We start from the raw sequence: 16959 nt of genomic DNA on the forward strand, positions 1-16959 counted from the left end.
ACTATTGTCACTCCAAACAATGCTGACCACTGTGTGTGTTGGTGATGGAAGGAATGATTGTCTTATGTTGTTTTGGGAATTTGAGAAGAGTGGTATATCTGTTTAGTGTGTGTGTGTGTGGGGCCTGGTCATCATGCTATATTTCCCTCTGGAAGACAGCTGGAAACATCTGTTAATAGACATGAAAGGGGGGGGGGGTTGCCTGGGGGGAGGGTGGCAGACCTTGTGTCGACCAATGAAAATGCAGTTATCCCCTCTGATCTTTTCAAAGCAACCAATGAGTCAACAGCCCATGGCCGAAAAACAAACGAGTTAATGCTGGGGTTAAGCCTGTAAAAATCTGACTCCCCTTTTCCCTAGATGTGTACACTCAGTCGCACGCACGCACGCGCACACACACACACAGGCGCACACACACATCCGTAGAATAAACAGGATTGAGGGGATCTAGGCACAATGATGGGATGGGGGGGGGGGGAGAGAACAAACGGGTACCAATCAACAGCTGAGACTCTCGTAGCATCTGTTCTCACTCATGGCTGTCGAGCATCGGTTGTAGGGTTAGCGGCCATTTCAGATCAGTGATCCCAGTCCATCATGGATGCTGTATTTATTAAATGTCGCACAAGTTTTCAGCTTTTTTCAGACATGCTGCAGTATTCACGAGGTCTCTGTCAACACAACACACGCAGGCCTACATGTACTTTGTGGCCGTTTGTCTGGCCACGCAGCAATCCGTCCCGGATTCAACTGCACTGGGAGTTCGGTCAAACGCCTCCGCCCGTTCCTCTCATTGATTGAGATTGACAGGGCAGCAGAATCAGCTTGACACACAATGACTGATAACTGATGACTGGCAAAAAAATAAATAGCATTTCGGTTCATCAAACCAGACGCATCTCAGCTCGAGTCACTAAATTGTTCTATTTCTTTCCTCTCAGAAGGCGACCCCAGGCCTCCGGTCTACCACCACGTACCCGTGTGGGGCAGTCCTGACGGAGGGGAGTCCTACCTGACTCTGGCCTTAGAGGTGGCTCTGATGGGTATGGGCCAGCAGAGGATAATGCCCGAGGGCCTTTACGCTCAGGATAAGGTACGATAGTCCCGGAAAAAACCACATTGGGTAACTTAACTGCATTTGTTGTTTGCTGCACATTAAAACAAGCGATGTGAATTTGCCCGGTGTAGACGATGTCTCACTAGTAGAGAATCACTGTGATTAAATGTCTCTGCAAAGCAATTGCCACGCAAAAAAAGAGAGGAAAGGTCACAGCATTGTGTTTAACGAGAAACGAGCCACCGCACGAATGAAGATGAATCCATTTATTTATGTGCATTGTAATCTGCTTTAAATGTTTCTTAATGTCTTGGGATTCAGCAGCAATATGTATGTTTCAGGCCCGGGCAACGTTTATTTGGAAAACATCTTTCAATTGAATTGATTTAGTATCGCCCAAAATCACAAATCACTTTCAACAGCAAGACAATCCAAAGGCCTGAAGAGAAAGAGAGGCAATGTAAGAGCGCACACATGGAATTTCAAAAGAATTTAAATGTCAAGAATTGCATTTCGAACCCAAAGGACCTCGTCCTGGTGGAATAGAATAAATCTCTGTCGTGTGTACTGTAACAGCAGACGCACGAAAATGCGAGAGCAGCTCCAACTCACAATCTTAAGAAAGTATTTAAACCTTTAAACCAACGTGCTTTGTTATTTTCTCTCACTAAACGGTTCTAAATCATGGTTCTGGATCTGTGTATCTTTGAACTAAAATAACAAAATCTCACTGACTCCATTGATATGAAATTATCCAATTGTTCCTCAAGTTGTGTGGATTTGTTTTACGATGGCAGTGAATAAAACTGTGTGAATTGCGTTGTAGGTGTGTCGAAACGAGGAGCAGATTGTCGTAAAACTTCAGGAATTGGAGCTGGATGACCTGCTGGTCCAGACTCTTCGGAAACAGGCCATACAGCTGCTGGAAGGTACCGTGACGAGGCCTTTCGCACGCGACGCTCTTTCACATTGAGGAGGAAAACTAACCGTCTCGTTGTCTCTCTCTCTTTGGTCCAGCCGGTCCGTTCAGCGGCCTCGGTGAGGTCATCCACAGGGAGTGTGTTCCCATGCACACCTTCGCCAAGTACCTCTTCTCTGCCCTGCTGCCGCACGACGCCGACCTGGCGTACAAGGTGGCTCTTCGCGCCATGAGGTCAGTTTGCAAACAATGCAAAGTATAAAGTATATTTAGCTTTATATTTAGATTTTGGAGCCTCTAGCATGTGCATTAGACTGAAAGGGGTTTCTAATATTTGTTAAAGTGTGTTTAGAGGTAGAGAAGCCATTCGTGGCGATCCGATTTTTAAGTATTATGATTAATTACGAGTAAATGTAGTCGGATCTTTTGCAATACCGCCTTTACATTAGACTACATCCCCTGTAGCATCTATAAACCAGCTGGCTTTTTAGAGTAAATATGAGCATTTCATTTTTTTCTGATCCAAATTTCAACGATGGAATTCTCCCTGGTTTAGTTGGAACTGGCGCCAGACTTTGCTGAGAACTAAAGGCGCGGTGAGCAATGCGACGTTGTTGTGTGTTTCCGTCAGGCTGCCGGTGCTGGAGTCCTCAGCGGGCTCCGGGGACATGGGCCACCCTCATCACGGCATCTCCATCGTTCCGAGCAGATACCCGCGCTGGTTCACGCTGGGACACCTGGAGTCCCAGCAGTGCGAGCTGGCCTCCACCATGCTCACTGCTGCTAAAGGTATCGCGCCGCTAACACATCCGCGCACCCACGGCTGGTCACTGAAATGTCCCCTTTTGGATGTTTCTTAACAGTGGATGCTTGTTATGATATATATATATATATTTTTTGTTTGCCTGCAGGTGACATGTTGAGGTTGCGGACGGTGCTGGAGGCCATCCAGAAAAACATCCACTCCTCTTCCTTAATCTTCAAACTGGCCCAGGACGCCTTTAAGATAGCCACACCCGCAGACAACCCGCCAGATATAACGCTGCTCAACGTGGCACTGGAGCTGGGCCTGCAGGTAGTGTGTGTGTGTGTGTGTGTGTGTGCGTGTGCGCGTGTGTGCACGTTTGAGAGAGCAGGCGAGGTATGAGGGCGAGTCAGCAATTTTCATAAATCATTTAACCACAAAACACAAATCTGAGCACTGGTCGCCTGTCAAAACATGCAACAGTTTCCTTGAACTTGTAATTTGCGCGGGCCTCCACAGCGTCGCTACAGATGAACAGAGAAAACATCACACAGCGTCTCGCCGTTTCTCGATTGAGGAGAAACCTCGTAATTAAGCCTTTTGGGTTCCACAGTAAACACAGAGGAAAAAAAGGAACACGCTCTGTCAGATCATCAAGGCAGCGGCATTGCTGCAGCTTCACCCGCCTCTTCCCCGCTGGTAGTCAGAGCATCGGCGGAATTCCTGTCCGCAAAAGTGCTAATAAAGTGCTGGGAATGGAAGCGTCGCAATTCATCATCGAGGTCATTTACCAACACACTTTTGGATCCGGCTGTCATCACTGGAGACATGCAGTGCTGTGCTTAACTGTTCAATCGTAAAAGAAATCTCACATTTTATGCTCACTTGTTTGGTAAAGGTACGGAAATGTTTCAATTGTCATGTCAATATTCTTTCGAAAAAAAGAAAAACTTGATGTAATGTGTGTTCTTATTGCTCTACAAAGTAGCGGGATAATAAAAGCTCATGTTTCTGCATGTGTGTGCGCTTCACAGGTGATGAGGATGACTCTGTCCACACTGAACTGGAGAAGGAGAGAGATGGTCCGCTGGCTGGTAACCTGTGCCACTGAAGTCGGTATGTGAGGCCGTTACACACACACACACACACACACACACACCAGTAAAACAGGATTCATGGTCTAATTATACAATATTGTCATCAATGATTTTCCTTCAATTGAAGTTTACCGTCTATAATGGTCTGATACACTGGCACCGTCTGGGCTCCAGTGGTGAGATCATACGATAGGTGGCGCCTGGTGGCAGAGTTCTGATTCATTACAGTGTATCGCTGTCCAAATCAAAAGCTTTCAGTCATATTATGTTGAGCCTTTCGAGAACAATGTCGAGGTGTGTGTGTGATACTACACTTGGTACAAAAGCAACCGAGCAACAGTACAATGACTACTAAAGGTATGGATAAATGATAAGGGCAACTACGCCCAGTTTTAATACTCATGCATGTTATTCCTATTGTCCAAGACAATCAAAAACATATTAACAACTCTCTCCCAAAGCTAACAACTCTCTCCCAAAGCTAAAAGCTAGAGTGCAATTTGCAATGCCATCAAGTATCAAGAGTGGAACTGCTCCAGAGACGATGAATGGAGAAAGTTGTTACGGATGACACTGAGAGCACCCAGAGGGATGGTTTGAGTTTATGGGTACATTTTCTGTTTCACAACCGAGAACACTGATAGAATAAAAGCTCATCTGGGTATCAAATATAAGTTAGTTAGAGACTTCATTCTCTTGTTTCTGGCTCAGGTTCACAAGAACCTTCCGAGGCCATGGAGATATAACGCGTTATTTATTGGTGTTCCCCTTTAAGTTGAGACGCCCCTCATTTCAAGTACGGACTGTATATAAGAAGTGGACGTGGTCATCGTGACCCATCGGATTGTGGACGGCCGTTATGAAGCCTCGAGTTTGGCGATTTTGCCATCGCCATCTTGGATTACGGGCGTCGCCGTGTTGGTTTTTTCGCAAACCAATGAACTGAAATGACCATATTTGGAATTCAAAGGAGTGACGTAGCGGCAATGACAGTAATCCCGGCATAAAGCATACGGAAGTTGCAGTTGCCTAGTTTCAAAGTATTCTTCAACTGAAAAAAACAGGAACTAATCGTCAAAAATAACACCCGGAAATGAACTGATACTGTTCGTCAGCATTGAGCTTCAGAGATCACTCTGAATGATTCTGAATGCTAATGAGCTCCCGTTTCAGAATAAAGCGCACTATCTTCTCTGTTTTTTCTCTCCTCTCTTGTCAGACTCTTTCTTTTAACTGTGGAATAAACTTGATAAACAACTATCAAAGAGCTAGAATCACGCCAGTGTCATGTGATTGGCATTCTGACCCCTCTCCTCCTCCTCCTCAGGTCTGCGGGCATTGGTGAGCATCTTACAGAGCTGGTACACCCTCTTCACACCGACCGAGGCCACCAGCATCGTGGCGGCCACCGTCATGTCCCACAACACCATCCTGCGCCTCAGCCTCGACTACCCGCAGCGCGAGGAGCTGGCCAGCTGTGCCAGGACGCTGGCCCTGCAGTGCGCCATGAAGGACCCCCAGAACTGCGCTCTGTCAGCTCTGACGCTCTGCGAGAAGGACCACATCGCCTTCGAGACGGCCTACCAGATCGTGATCGACGCGGCGTCCACGGGTATGACTTACTCCCAGCTGTTCACCATCGCGAGGTACATGGAACACAGAGGATATCCTCTGCGGTCCTTCAAGTTGGCCTCCCTCGCCATGACCCACCTTAACCTGGCCTACAACCAGGACACGCACTCTGCTATTAACGACGTGCTCTGGGCCTGCGCGCTCAGCCACTCCCTGGGTAAGAACGAGCTGGCGGCCATTATCCCCCTGGTGGTGAAGAGCGTGCACTGCGCCACGGTGCTGTCCGACATCCTGCGGCGGTGCACCATGACGGCGCCGGGTCTCGCCGGCATTCCCGGGAGAAGGAACTCTGGCAAGCTGATGTCGACGGACAAGGCGCCGCTGCGGCAGCTCCTGGACGCCACGATCTCGGCGTACATCAACACCACGCACTCTCGACTGACGCACATCAGTCCGCGGCACTACGGGGAGTTCATAGAGTTCCTGAGCAAAGCGCGGGAGACTTTCCTGTTGGCACAGGATGGCCACATTCAGTTCGCCCAGTTCATAGACAACCTGAAACAGATCTACAAGGGCAAGAAGAAACTGATGATGTTGGTCAGGGAGCGCTTCGGCTGACCTCGCCCCTCCCTCACAGGGACCCTCTTCTTGGGAAGTAGATCGACTTATTTGTTTCTATTTAAGTTTTTATTTTGGATTCCTTGTATTTTTACTTCTTATGTTGAGCCATTTGTTGACTAAGTCTTAAGTTTTTGTCCTGTTTTGTTGTTTTGTTTCTTGAATGTGAGCCAGGAAGTGTTGGCAGTGCATTGCTCTGCTTCATTGAGACTGCAAAAAGGGGGGGAAACGGCTTGAAATGTCAAAGAAACAACAACAAAAACAAACTAATGTTGAGTCTAGTAGGAAAAAGTCAAAAGATTGTGATCGGGGGGGGGGGAAACAAAAGGGACTTTTTGGTTCTTTTTTGGTGGCACATGACGATTTATAAACCAAAAGATTTGGTTGGATGGGGTACTTACTTTGAGTCAGCAGACGCTTTGAGCTGCGGTGAAGGAGAAGAAGAGGAAGTGGTTTTCAAAGTGGAAGGAACTTGTCATTCCAAAAGAGAAAAGCTCTACTGAGGTCAGAAAGCGTGCATAGTGTTACCGCCATACCTCCACTGTATTATTTGTCAGCTTTAACTTCTCTGTCAGAAGAATCGGCCTCATGTTTCATTCAGGGCATCTTAGAGTAGAGCGGGCAGAACACAGAACTACACGTGCTGTGTAGAAGACGTCGGTACCGACTAAAGCCACTCTAGCTTAGCTCCTCCCCTTCGACGTCTGCTGGTCAGTGCTGTTCCTGAAGATATCTTCAGAGGAAGCACAGTGTTGCTTCACAGAGTGCATGTTTTCAAATCTAGAAGCCCGTCACCTTTCACTCGCTACATCGGGATTTAGTCAATAAGCAATATTAGTCAAGTCTGTGCTTCATTTCTATCACCCGGCGGCGTTAATGTCACCGTCTTGTTGTGTTCCGTTAGGAGGCTTTGAAACATGGAGGGACCTGGGTTGATTCCAGCGTCCGTCGGCTGGTCACGCTGCCGGTAGCTAAAGTCCCTTTTCCATCTCAAGAACTTTTGCCGGAACTATTTCATGAACCCAGAGCGTACGGCCTTTTCAAGAGCAGAAATCTGGTTCCATCGTTGGTTCTTTTGATCATGGATCTTACCCCTAAAGCCCTGGCAGACAGTACTTTTTGCCATTGTGTATTGCCATGAGTTCTCACGGTGAAATGTGCAGCACTTGTGGTTGATCAAATAAGCACTATTTGAATGTAACAGTTAGAATAAGGTAATAAGTGCCAAACAATTACAACAAATATTGGCCTGATAACAAGGAACACGCTCTGCCTTGTATATCTAGAATCAAAAAGCCTTTCAAAATATATATTTTTTTGAATTTATAGTAGAACTAGGCTCATACCACTTATACATCTGCACTAACTAATATTGTTACGTGAACAATAAATCAACTGATACACCCAACTCTGCACTACAAAGCTAACGTCCTTTAGCTAATAGTTTAGATTTTTTCCGGCCTTTAAACTTGCCGTTTTGTGAAGTCTAGCTGTGCTCGTCATCTTCGTTTCCAGCGTAGCTGTGGTCAGCAAAGAATGCTAACACCGGCTGCCTCGCACCAAACAGTAGACGCGCAAAGTTAGCTGCTAGCTAGTGTAGCATTTAGCTTCTAAAGAGTCGGTGAAGACCAAAATGGAGCTAAAGAGAGAGAGAGTTCCTATTGAACTAACATTTGCTTAGTGGCCAGAAACACGACTCCAAACACTTATGTTCCATCTCTGCCTTATGTGTAGATTAGAAGCTGTATGCTAACACGTTAGCCATAGTAACTTTGTAAGAGGATGATATGTCATTCTTGTGTTCTCCGCTTGAACCACTGCCCCCAAGTGGCCAATAAAACAGTTACCGTGTGGTATTGTTTGGATAAAGTACAACAACAACAAAAAATAAATCTAAAAGATTAAAAGCCAGGGTAATTGCAGTAATCACACCGTTCCCCATTATGGCTGCAGCATAGATAAATATGCTTAGCTAAGTCATATTCCTCCAGTTCCTCGGTCTCTCGTGATGGAAAAGAGTCTCCAGTTACTGAAGCCACTTCCCTGTGAGAGCTGCTGGCTGTGATCATTGTGGACCGTGGCGACGAGCTGCCTTGTCTTTCTCAAAGGGTTAAAGCTACACCGTGCAAACACCGCAGATAGATGTTCTATGTATGACTTGATGACTTAATCGTACATGTTTGAAACCACATGCCTCGGCACAGGGATGTCCACGCTCCCCTTTCTTACCCAGCGGCAAAGTACTGTTGGCAGTTCACAGTACAGCAAGAGCGCACCGGTCGGACTTATCCGCCATTGTACAAGCACTTCACACAGATACCTCTTCAGTACGTTCCTGCCTGCTTCAGCATTTATGTTAGTGATTGTTTTAGTAACACAACAGAGTCACAAAAAGGTTTTTATTTCTTTGAACGGAACATTTTATTGTCTGCTTTTTACATTCCATGAGAGCTACCTTCACCCACTCCCCAGGTAGTCAGTCACAACTCTGGGTCTGTCCGGTCGGTAGGAACGCAGATAGAAGAATGGAGGAAACGAATAAAAAAAGGAAAACTGAGCAAAGGAAAGAGAAGAGAGGCTAAACTCAGTTCTCAGGGACATCACTTAAAGAAACAAAACAAAAAGTAGTAGCATTAAGCATTTAAGACATTGTAAATATGAAAGTGTCAATTCAGAAAATTGTAAAGTTATAATTATTTATGATAAGTATGTTACGTGTTTATTTTGACTTTATTTTGATGTTTTTTTTGGCGGGGGTGTGCTTGAACTGTTTGGGACGGTGAATTTGACAGCGGTTTTTTGTAAGAGCAAAGACATCAAGGCATTTCTCAGGTGCTCCTGTGTGAATTTCTTTAAGTTTGTTTTTCACTATAATAGCTACTATTATTTGTATTTTTATTGATTTGCAAAGAGAGAAAAAAAGTCTGTTTTCTAAAAGGAAGCATGTTCTCAGTTGAAAACGAGGGAGGCATTCACTTGTAAACAGACACGTACTAAACCTGACTATGCAGAACCACTGCGGTGGTCTTGTCACCTCTTAAAAGACGTCCCGAAAAAAAAGACTCGGTGGACTGAACCACTATTACAGAGAGGGAGGGGGTGGACGGACAGAGACAAGACCCAGCATGCTTGTATTTCGACAATGCGCAGTAGCCGGCCTGCATACGCTGCAACATTTAGGAGGAGACGCGGGGGACAAAATGAATATGGTGGAAAATGCCATTGTGACCGATCAATGTACAAAGTTTATTTTTGCTTTCCTTCTTTGTTGTTGTCTTTATTTTTAATTTAAGCAGGACTCAAAGCCTTCAGTGTCTTCTCAGTGGTGTCGTGTGGCGGCAGCACCGCAGTGAGACGGAACAATACACAAGTCAGCGAGTCACCAACGTCAACTGTGTGAACAAAAGGAGGCGTGGCCTGTGGGCGCGCGCGTGTTCATTCCTCGTTGTTACTTTTTTTATCGCTTTCTCCCTTCACAGTTCACCTCTTCTATCTCATTACTTCTTCCTTTAAATCTGTAAATCTTCACTTATCCCCCCCCCTCTCGCGCAGGGAGGAGCCATGCACCGGCGTGTCAGTAACCAGCTGAGACATCAGCAGCACAACAAAACTATTGCAAGGTTTCTACATGAGGATTAAACGGGAAGGTTGAGTCCATTTCTCGGCTACTACATCAGCACCATGAGGCTGTTTTTGCTGACTCGTGGATGACAGAGAGATCCAGCCCGCTGCCTTCGTGTGATGCGTTTACTGACAGCGGGACAACGAATGCGCTCCTCCCTCTCTGTTGCTCAGCCGGTGTTAAATGTGTCCGCCGGTCCTCATGGTTCCCCCTTCATTCTTCCGTAGGCGCGTCCTCTTTGCTGGTAGAGATCTAGTTCACCTACTGTTTCACACTTCGTTTTGCTTTTGGATTCTTTCTAACTTAAGGGAAGATGGGAAAGTGTTTGTTGCCTCTTTGTGCTACTGATTATGAAAAAGGTATTTCCAGTATTTGTTGCCACAGAAGTATGATAGCTTATCATCAACACTTGTTTATTTTGGGGGTTATTTTGTAATTTTGTTTGTGCATCTTCTTGAGCTACTGTCTATAAAGCGAGAATTTATTACTATTTATGTAACGCTACTACCATTTTATATTGATTTGTGTTGGAATCTCAGTGCTTTTCTATGAATAAAGTGTGAAACACGTTACAAGGACCTCGTTCTTTCATATTGAATACTCTGTGTGAGGTGTAAAGGACCTTTACTTAACTGTGTTTCACTTTAAGTTTGTGGTGCTTTACTTGAGAATTCAAATTGTATGCACGAGACAAGAATCGGGTTTTTTTTTAACATTTGAGGGGACTTTTGTACTTGTTGTTCTACGATATAAGTTATTTCACTTTCCACAAATATAAAACTAAATAATACGAGCACGTTATCGGTTTGAACTCATTCAAACGCGTCACGTACAGCCCAAACTGTCACAGAACTGAGATCGATGTAAACCGCGTTACCTCATCTTTTTAAGACTTGAATGACGAGTGAAAGCCTTCAGTTATCCGACCGTTCAAAACCTTTTTGAATGACCGTTTTACATACAACACACACGATCATCTTATGACCCGAATACCCAACGTGATGTGAAGTACAACAGCTAGCAGCCTTGAGCAGCAGCTACAGCGTTACAACTTACATATTACAATATAGTTCTATTGCAGCTTTGGTGTCTTTTGTTTTTTTTATTACTTTCGGACATCATTTCTCTCATGAGAGAAATTCAGCATCGGCATCATAAAACTCGATGAGTTTGTCCCTTAACTCTCTTCGAGGGAACTTGATGATTTTGTCATCAGTGACTCCGCCCTCAAAACAAAACGTGGATAAAGAGGTTGTGCAGTAAAGTCTGTATCTCAGCTGGTGTGGCACAGTCCTGCATTTGTCCCCCGTCCAGCCCCTCCAGCACCAGTGATGAATGAAGCATGCGGAGGCTGCTGTACTTCCATCAATCTTTCGCTCGTTTGTCTCTAATCAGAATATTTTTCTTCCATCCCTCCTTTGCCGCATTCATTCTCATTCATTAAACATTCATGCAGAGCCATATGAGCAGACAATCAGGCCATCAAGAAGTGCTAAGTGTGCTCGTGACACTGTGTGTGTGTGTGTGAATCTAGATTGATTAGCTGATGGTAAATGAGCAGATTTATATTAATTATCCAGACAGATAGATGGAGAAGTGATTGCTATATGCTCCATCTTCTTCTCCTCAGTTTGCACTGTCTCTCCCTCTCTCCTAATCAATCCATCTGTCTACACAGGCCACGTAACGCTACGTTTTACTTACATAATATGTGTTACCACAAGAGTATTTTTACACTTCAAGCCTATTTCATTCTTCTATTTATGCACAACGATGACGGTGTTTGGCAACGTTCGGAGGTGATGCAATCTCGTAGCAGGACGTTGCCTTTTGCGGGCATCCGGGTCACAAGCGGGGTCCAAATCAACGGGCTGAACATGGTGGGATAGGAGGCTGTCATCTGCAAACAGGGACAGTCACAGCTGTCTGCAGCTGTCTGCATCTGCGCCAGTGTGCCGCGCCTCAAGGTCCCTCAGACTAAAGCCAGAGTTTCACTTCCTCCCTCCATGATGGTAATAATGCCTATCAGTCTCTGTCACAGCGGATGTGTGTGTTCATTCATGCATGTGGTCAGTGAAAGATAAAGTGAGTGTGTGTGTGTGTGTGTGTGTTTTGGGGGGCGGTCACTGATAAAGCGCTGATAGTGTCCATCCATGGCAGATGATGTACAGCCTGCTGTCTCTCCAGGCAGATTGGATTTTCAGGCCTGCTGATTTGCTGAGAGATGGAGCCCGGACCTCCTTCAAACCCACACACACGCACACACGCATCCACCTGTTCAATCTCTCTGCACAAAATAAGCACATAAAAGCCCAGATGTACACACACACACACACACACACGCACACAGGCATCAACACACACAAGTACACACAATGAATTGACTCAAGCAGGTACACACACACACACTTACATATTACTCTCCTGCCAAAGCCTTTAAAAGCGACCGTGTGGAAATTGATCTCCATTTCTAAAGAGCATAGATTCATTGTTGCAACCTCTCTCTCTCTCTCACACACACACGCACACACACACACACACACACACACACACACACACACACACACACACACACACACACACAGCCTGTCACTTTGTACCCAGGTGGCCCACTGACACACAGCCCCAGCCTCTTCAGTCTTACCTGTCGACAATCAGCGGTGATTTTTGTTCATTTGTCTCCGCTATTTACGCAATAGGGGGGCCACAACAAAAGCCTTTGTGTGTGGGTGTGGGTGTGTGTGTGTGCGTCTGTGTTTATGGTACTACAGCGCCACAAAGGACAGAGATGAATGAAAGGCCGCTTTTATTTGAGGAAGAATTGCCTTTCCCATCATCCACATGTTAATTCAGCTGCTCCGAGCTTTGTGTATTTCAGCATCTATGAATCACACGAGGCCCACTCGCTGCTGCTCAGTCTCAGTCATTCTGAGGGTTCACTTCAACGTTTCATTTCTTCCTTCCACCGAAGTGTTCAGCGGGCAAAATCAATGAAGTTCCTGCGAAATCCAGCTGTTGTGGAGTTGCTCTGCTGACGTAGACCTTGGTGTTTTGTTCAGTTTGTATGTAGGGTTACGGTTGTCTGAGGCCGGCAATATTCGAAGTGTTTTTTACTGCCAACAAATGATCCTCATGAAATCCCATGAAAAGAGCAAAAGCTACAATAAACAGATTATTATCAGCAGCAGGTCCTGCTATATCTCCTCTCTGTGCCGTGGAGCTCCATTAAACAAACGATCAGAAACACGTCACTGAGCCACACTGTTGCACTGGGCGACGCGTTCCTTCATTGCGATGAACGCAGACTGTGGTTTGTTTTGAGTGGATCCATCATGCACCGCCCTGCTGCTGAAAATACTCACAAGTGGACCAAATCTGCGTTAATCCGCAGCCGGAAATAGTCCCCAACAAATGCTGTTTCAGGTCATTTACTCAGCATCTATAATTCTCCTGCATCCGAGGGTCCCCTTTAAAGGGGTAAAACCTGTTGTTCTATGTCTGTGGCATCATTTGAGGCCAAGGCAGGCATTATTTAAAAAAAGGAATGTTCAATACAAGTGCTTTTTTTTAGGCGAACCTGGAACTTTTTCTATTTGAGCTGTGCCATAAGTGTATCAGTTATTAACCAGTAACATATACACAATATTTACACAATTGAACACATCTCACAAGTGTTACCTGTATTACACAGTAATGTATTATTAAATCAAGATTGAAGACTTTTCTGTTTGCTGCTGCTTTTAATTGAACCACATTCAATTCATATATTAATCAATTTCCTGCATTTCTGCATTTTACTACTGTATTTTATTTCTTGCACTGTTCTTAATTGCTGTTAAATCTCCTTTTCTTTTGCCTTATGTTTTGATGCTTTTAATGGTTTTAAAAGGACTGCACAATATGTCGCCATTTCCTCCGGGACCGAGTTCGTGCAAGGCGTACACTATAAAACGCAGATCGGCAGAGATCTTTTCCAGACGTGGTTTGTGTGCGAGTAATTGCAGAATTGCGGCAGTGTATGGTTGATTGCGTGCAGCGTAATGTTTCAGGGAGACATCGATTATTGTTTCAATGTATGTTTTAAATCTCCTTTACTTTTGCCTTTATGCTTTTAATGGTTTCATGTGAAGCACTTTGAATTACCTTGTTGTTGAAATGTGCTGTACAAATAAACTTGCCTTGCCTTGCCTTGCACCATCAAAATGATTCAAATAGACCTTGTAGTTAGAGTTCTGGGCTCTCTTGAGTATCGGTCTGCAATTTTCGAGCAGAGGCCTAAAAATAGGGCTCGGAGTTAAGACTACATATATGTTTGTGACCTGCTTTTAAACATTTACTGCTTTAAGAGGAACGTGTGGGCCGAGTGCCAACGACAAGGCAGGGACGTTTTTATGGGATTTATTGATTTAAGGACATTTGGGGAATAATTAGGCATAGAAACATCACTTCATGGAAGATAAAACACATCTTTCAAATAAGAGCTTCCAAGAATTGCACGTTGGCTTATTGAAGACAACACCGTCTATTTCTCACTTTCAAACATAAAACACACTGAACAAATCTTTATCCCAGAAAACATGCTAAAAAGGTGTAGCCAGAGACACCTAAACACCTGAACCTCCTAATCTCTCACCTTAATTATCAACTTCCCCTTTCATTTTTTACTCATTTCAAATATTTGACAAACGAATTTCAAGGTGTTATGAAGGTTGCCTGCAAATTCACATTTCCAGATGCACGTCATATATTTGAAGGGACTCTTTGGATAATAATGCATTCTCAGGAAAGCAGCAGAAATGAATGCACTCTGTAATAAATGGCGTTCGCTGTCAACATCATTGAGCCGCAGTGACAACAACACGCTCTCCTGCAGGACTCTCACCCAGCGACTGAAATCCAATCCGGTCGCAGGATCGTTGTGATGTTTTGCTAGAATCCCTCACAACAACATCGGCCACAACAAAAACAACCGGATTTACTGGAATCTGCTTATCTGGCGTTCTTAGCATGCCTCACAGAGAAAAACACAATTTGGGATTAACTGACGTGCAGCTCCTCATGTAAAGAGCTTCCGCTACGATTACAGTAATAACGCACATCAAGCCAAATTCCGTGTAATGCTTTGTATTTACCCCAAATTTCCTAAATTGTTAAATTCACATGGAGACAAAGGAACTCGAGGTGTGTGATTGGATGCCGCTGCATGTGCAGCTTTTATCCAGCGTTTCATTGGTGGTTGCCATGGCTGTGGTATGGCGCCATGAGTCCTGATTGGTGAAGATGAAGCCTGACTTTAACACCCTGGCTTGTCCTGAAACGACCTAACAAGTGTTCCCCACAGTGTAAAGTAACAGCAGTAGAACCACTGCTCAGATGCATCACCAGATGTTCTCCCTGTGTTCCCAAGTCTGTTTTTGGAATTGTAAATGGTGGCTTACTGTAGATGGAAGGCCAAACCAGGGAGAACACATAAAGAAAAGATGGTGGTCAGGTCACTACACTTCACATTTGTGTGAAAATAGATTTACAGTAAGACAGTCCTCACGAGAGAATAGAGTTTATTTTTTATCTATGTGCAGAAGTACTCCACTGATTTATTGTACTCGTGCAACATCGGCGGACTCACAAACGGACAGTTTTAAACAAAAAGGATGAAAACCGATTCAGCAGACCCTTCTTCTTCTCGCATTCTTCTTCATAGTCAAAGCCTGGTGCCTACATTACCCACAATGCAACTCAGCTGCAGGCAGTTGGGTGAGCAGATGTGATGCGTTGTGCTAGTAGGGGCTCACATAGCCATCCAGACACACGCTTTGCTGCTCTGGTTGGTTGCAGGTCTTTCCGTTTGCGTCCAGAGGCCTTTTGGTTGACGCCCGTTGATCACGTCCCTTGGAGGTTGAAAAGGAACTGAGAGGTTCCAGACAACCGCAATCAGCATTTGATGTTCGGTCTGGCAACGTCAGGCTACGTGAAGTCAGCTTCTGAGAAGCAAAATCTGGAAAACATGGCTGCTGTTGTGATTTTAGAGGGTTTTTCAGGGCTTTGTGTTTTTGAAGGGTTTTCTCATTGACTTCTTTACAAACAGCCTAAAATGTGTCATGGAGGCTGCTGCCAACAGCCACAATAGAAACATTCAGCCGGGTGGTTGTCATCCGGTTGTGTGGCAGCAACAAGTCTGAAGTACAAATGATTTGCATGAGCAAACTCCTCAAAGCATTCAAGGGAGGGAGGAAGCTGTGACTTCTGGAAAGGTATGAATGAATGTTCATATCATTGATTACTCCATCGTATTGAATATAGATTTCAAAGATGTGCTTTCTCATATGTGTCTATATCAGTAAATTGCTGTTGGTAACTGTAACCTCCTGTCCTTTTTCCTTTTAAAGCCTAAATCTTTCAGAAAAAAACAAGATCGGCTCGGCCACAACAAACAGGAAGTATGCAAGTTGTGTTTCTGAAATACGCATTATTTCGGCAATTTTATCCAAAGAGACTTACAAGAAACTGTAAAATATGCTTCACTTCTCAAAGATTTGTGGCATAAGAAGAGCCTAGCTGGGTGTTTTTTTTGCGATTTCTGTTGAATTACAACATTCACATGTGAGGCAGGCGCTATAAAGGGAGACAGATTAATACTCAGAGGATAGAAATGTAGTTTATTACTTTTAGAAGTTTATAGATCAGTTATTAATAAGAGGGAGGGTGTGGCCCTCTGCAGCCCACCCCCAGTCTCTGCTGTAGGCTAGAAGCCAGAATAACATTGATATATTATATTATAACACTGATTATTTGCTCTACACCTCAAAACAGTATTTATATCAAAATATGTAATTATAAAACTATAATATATGATATCGATTGGGTGGGGCAGTAAAGCAAAATGTGTTAACTAAGGAGTAAAATTAATTTTCTTCATGTTGGTATGAAACAAAATATGGAAAAACAAATGTTTTTTTAATCACTTTTAAACTTGTATACTTTCTTAGACCACATGGAACGCGATATTTACAAGTGTTTCTCCTCTTACAGTGAATAATCTTGATTCTGTTACCACTTTGAAATATTTCATTTAAATGTTTCATATTCGTTTTTAAGTTATTCTCATTTTCATCCTCTCAGTTCACATGCAATTTGCTATAATTTATAAGACAGGAAGCATATGAAATCAAAAATGTAACAACATAAAAACACCATTCCAACGTCCAAACCTTTATTGTTTGTCTCAGGCACGACTGACTCCGTATAACACCCTCCATGTTGCTTTGAAAACCTTCGGAGGCCATTGCTCCTACTTTTGGTCCGCCTGGTCTCCTTTTATCATAATGCAAA

At 44.2% G+C, this 16959-nt stretch overlaps 1 protein-coding gene across 3 annotated transcripts in view; it reads left to right on the forward strand.

Moving 5' to 3' along the window:
• zswim5 (zinc finger, SWIM-type containing 5) overlaps positions 1 to 10162 on the forward strand; it is a gene marked incomplete at its 5' end in the record, with an annotated part of 55522 nt that extends 45360 nt beyond the window's left edge. For 2 of the 3 annotated variants that reach the window (XM_079284603.1, XM_079284602.1), the window contains 7 exons: positions 942 to 1093; positions 1884 to 1986; positions 2075 to 2210; positions 2608 to 2765; positions 2888 to 3051; positions 3756 to 3837; positions 5146 to 10162. In XM_079284603.1, coding sequence (XP_079140729.1) covers positions 942 to 1093; positions 1884 to 1986; positions 2075 to 2210; positions 2608 to 2765; positions 2888 to 3051; positions 3756 to 3837; positions 5146 to 6008 — 1658 coding nt within the window. In that variant the 3' untranslated portion in view covers positions 6009 to 10162. Of the gene's footprint in view, positions 1 to 893; positions 1094 to 1883; positions 1987 to 2074; positions 2211 to 2607; positions 2766 to 2887; positions 3052 to 3755; positions 3838 to 5145 lie in introns of all 3 variants that reach the window. The other variant, XM_079284601.1, reaches the window with a different exon arrangement.
• Positions 10163 to 16959: the final 6797 nt, after the last annotated feature.

Source organism: Melanostigma gelatinosum, assembly GCF_949748355.1.
Source record: "Melanostigma gelatinosum genome assembly, chromosome: 15".
Classification (NCBI taxonomy): Eukaryota; Metazoa; Chordata; class Actinopteri; order Perciformes; family Zoarcidae; genus Melanostigma; species Melanostigma gelatinosum.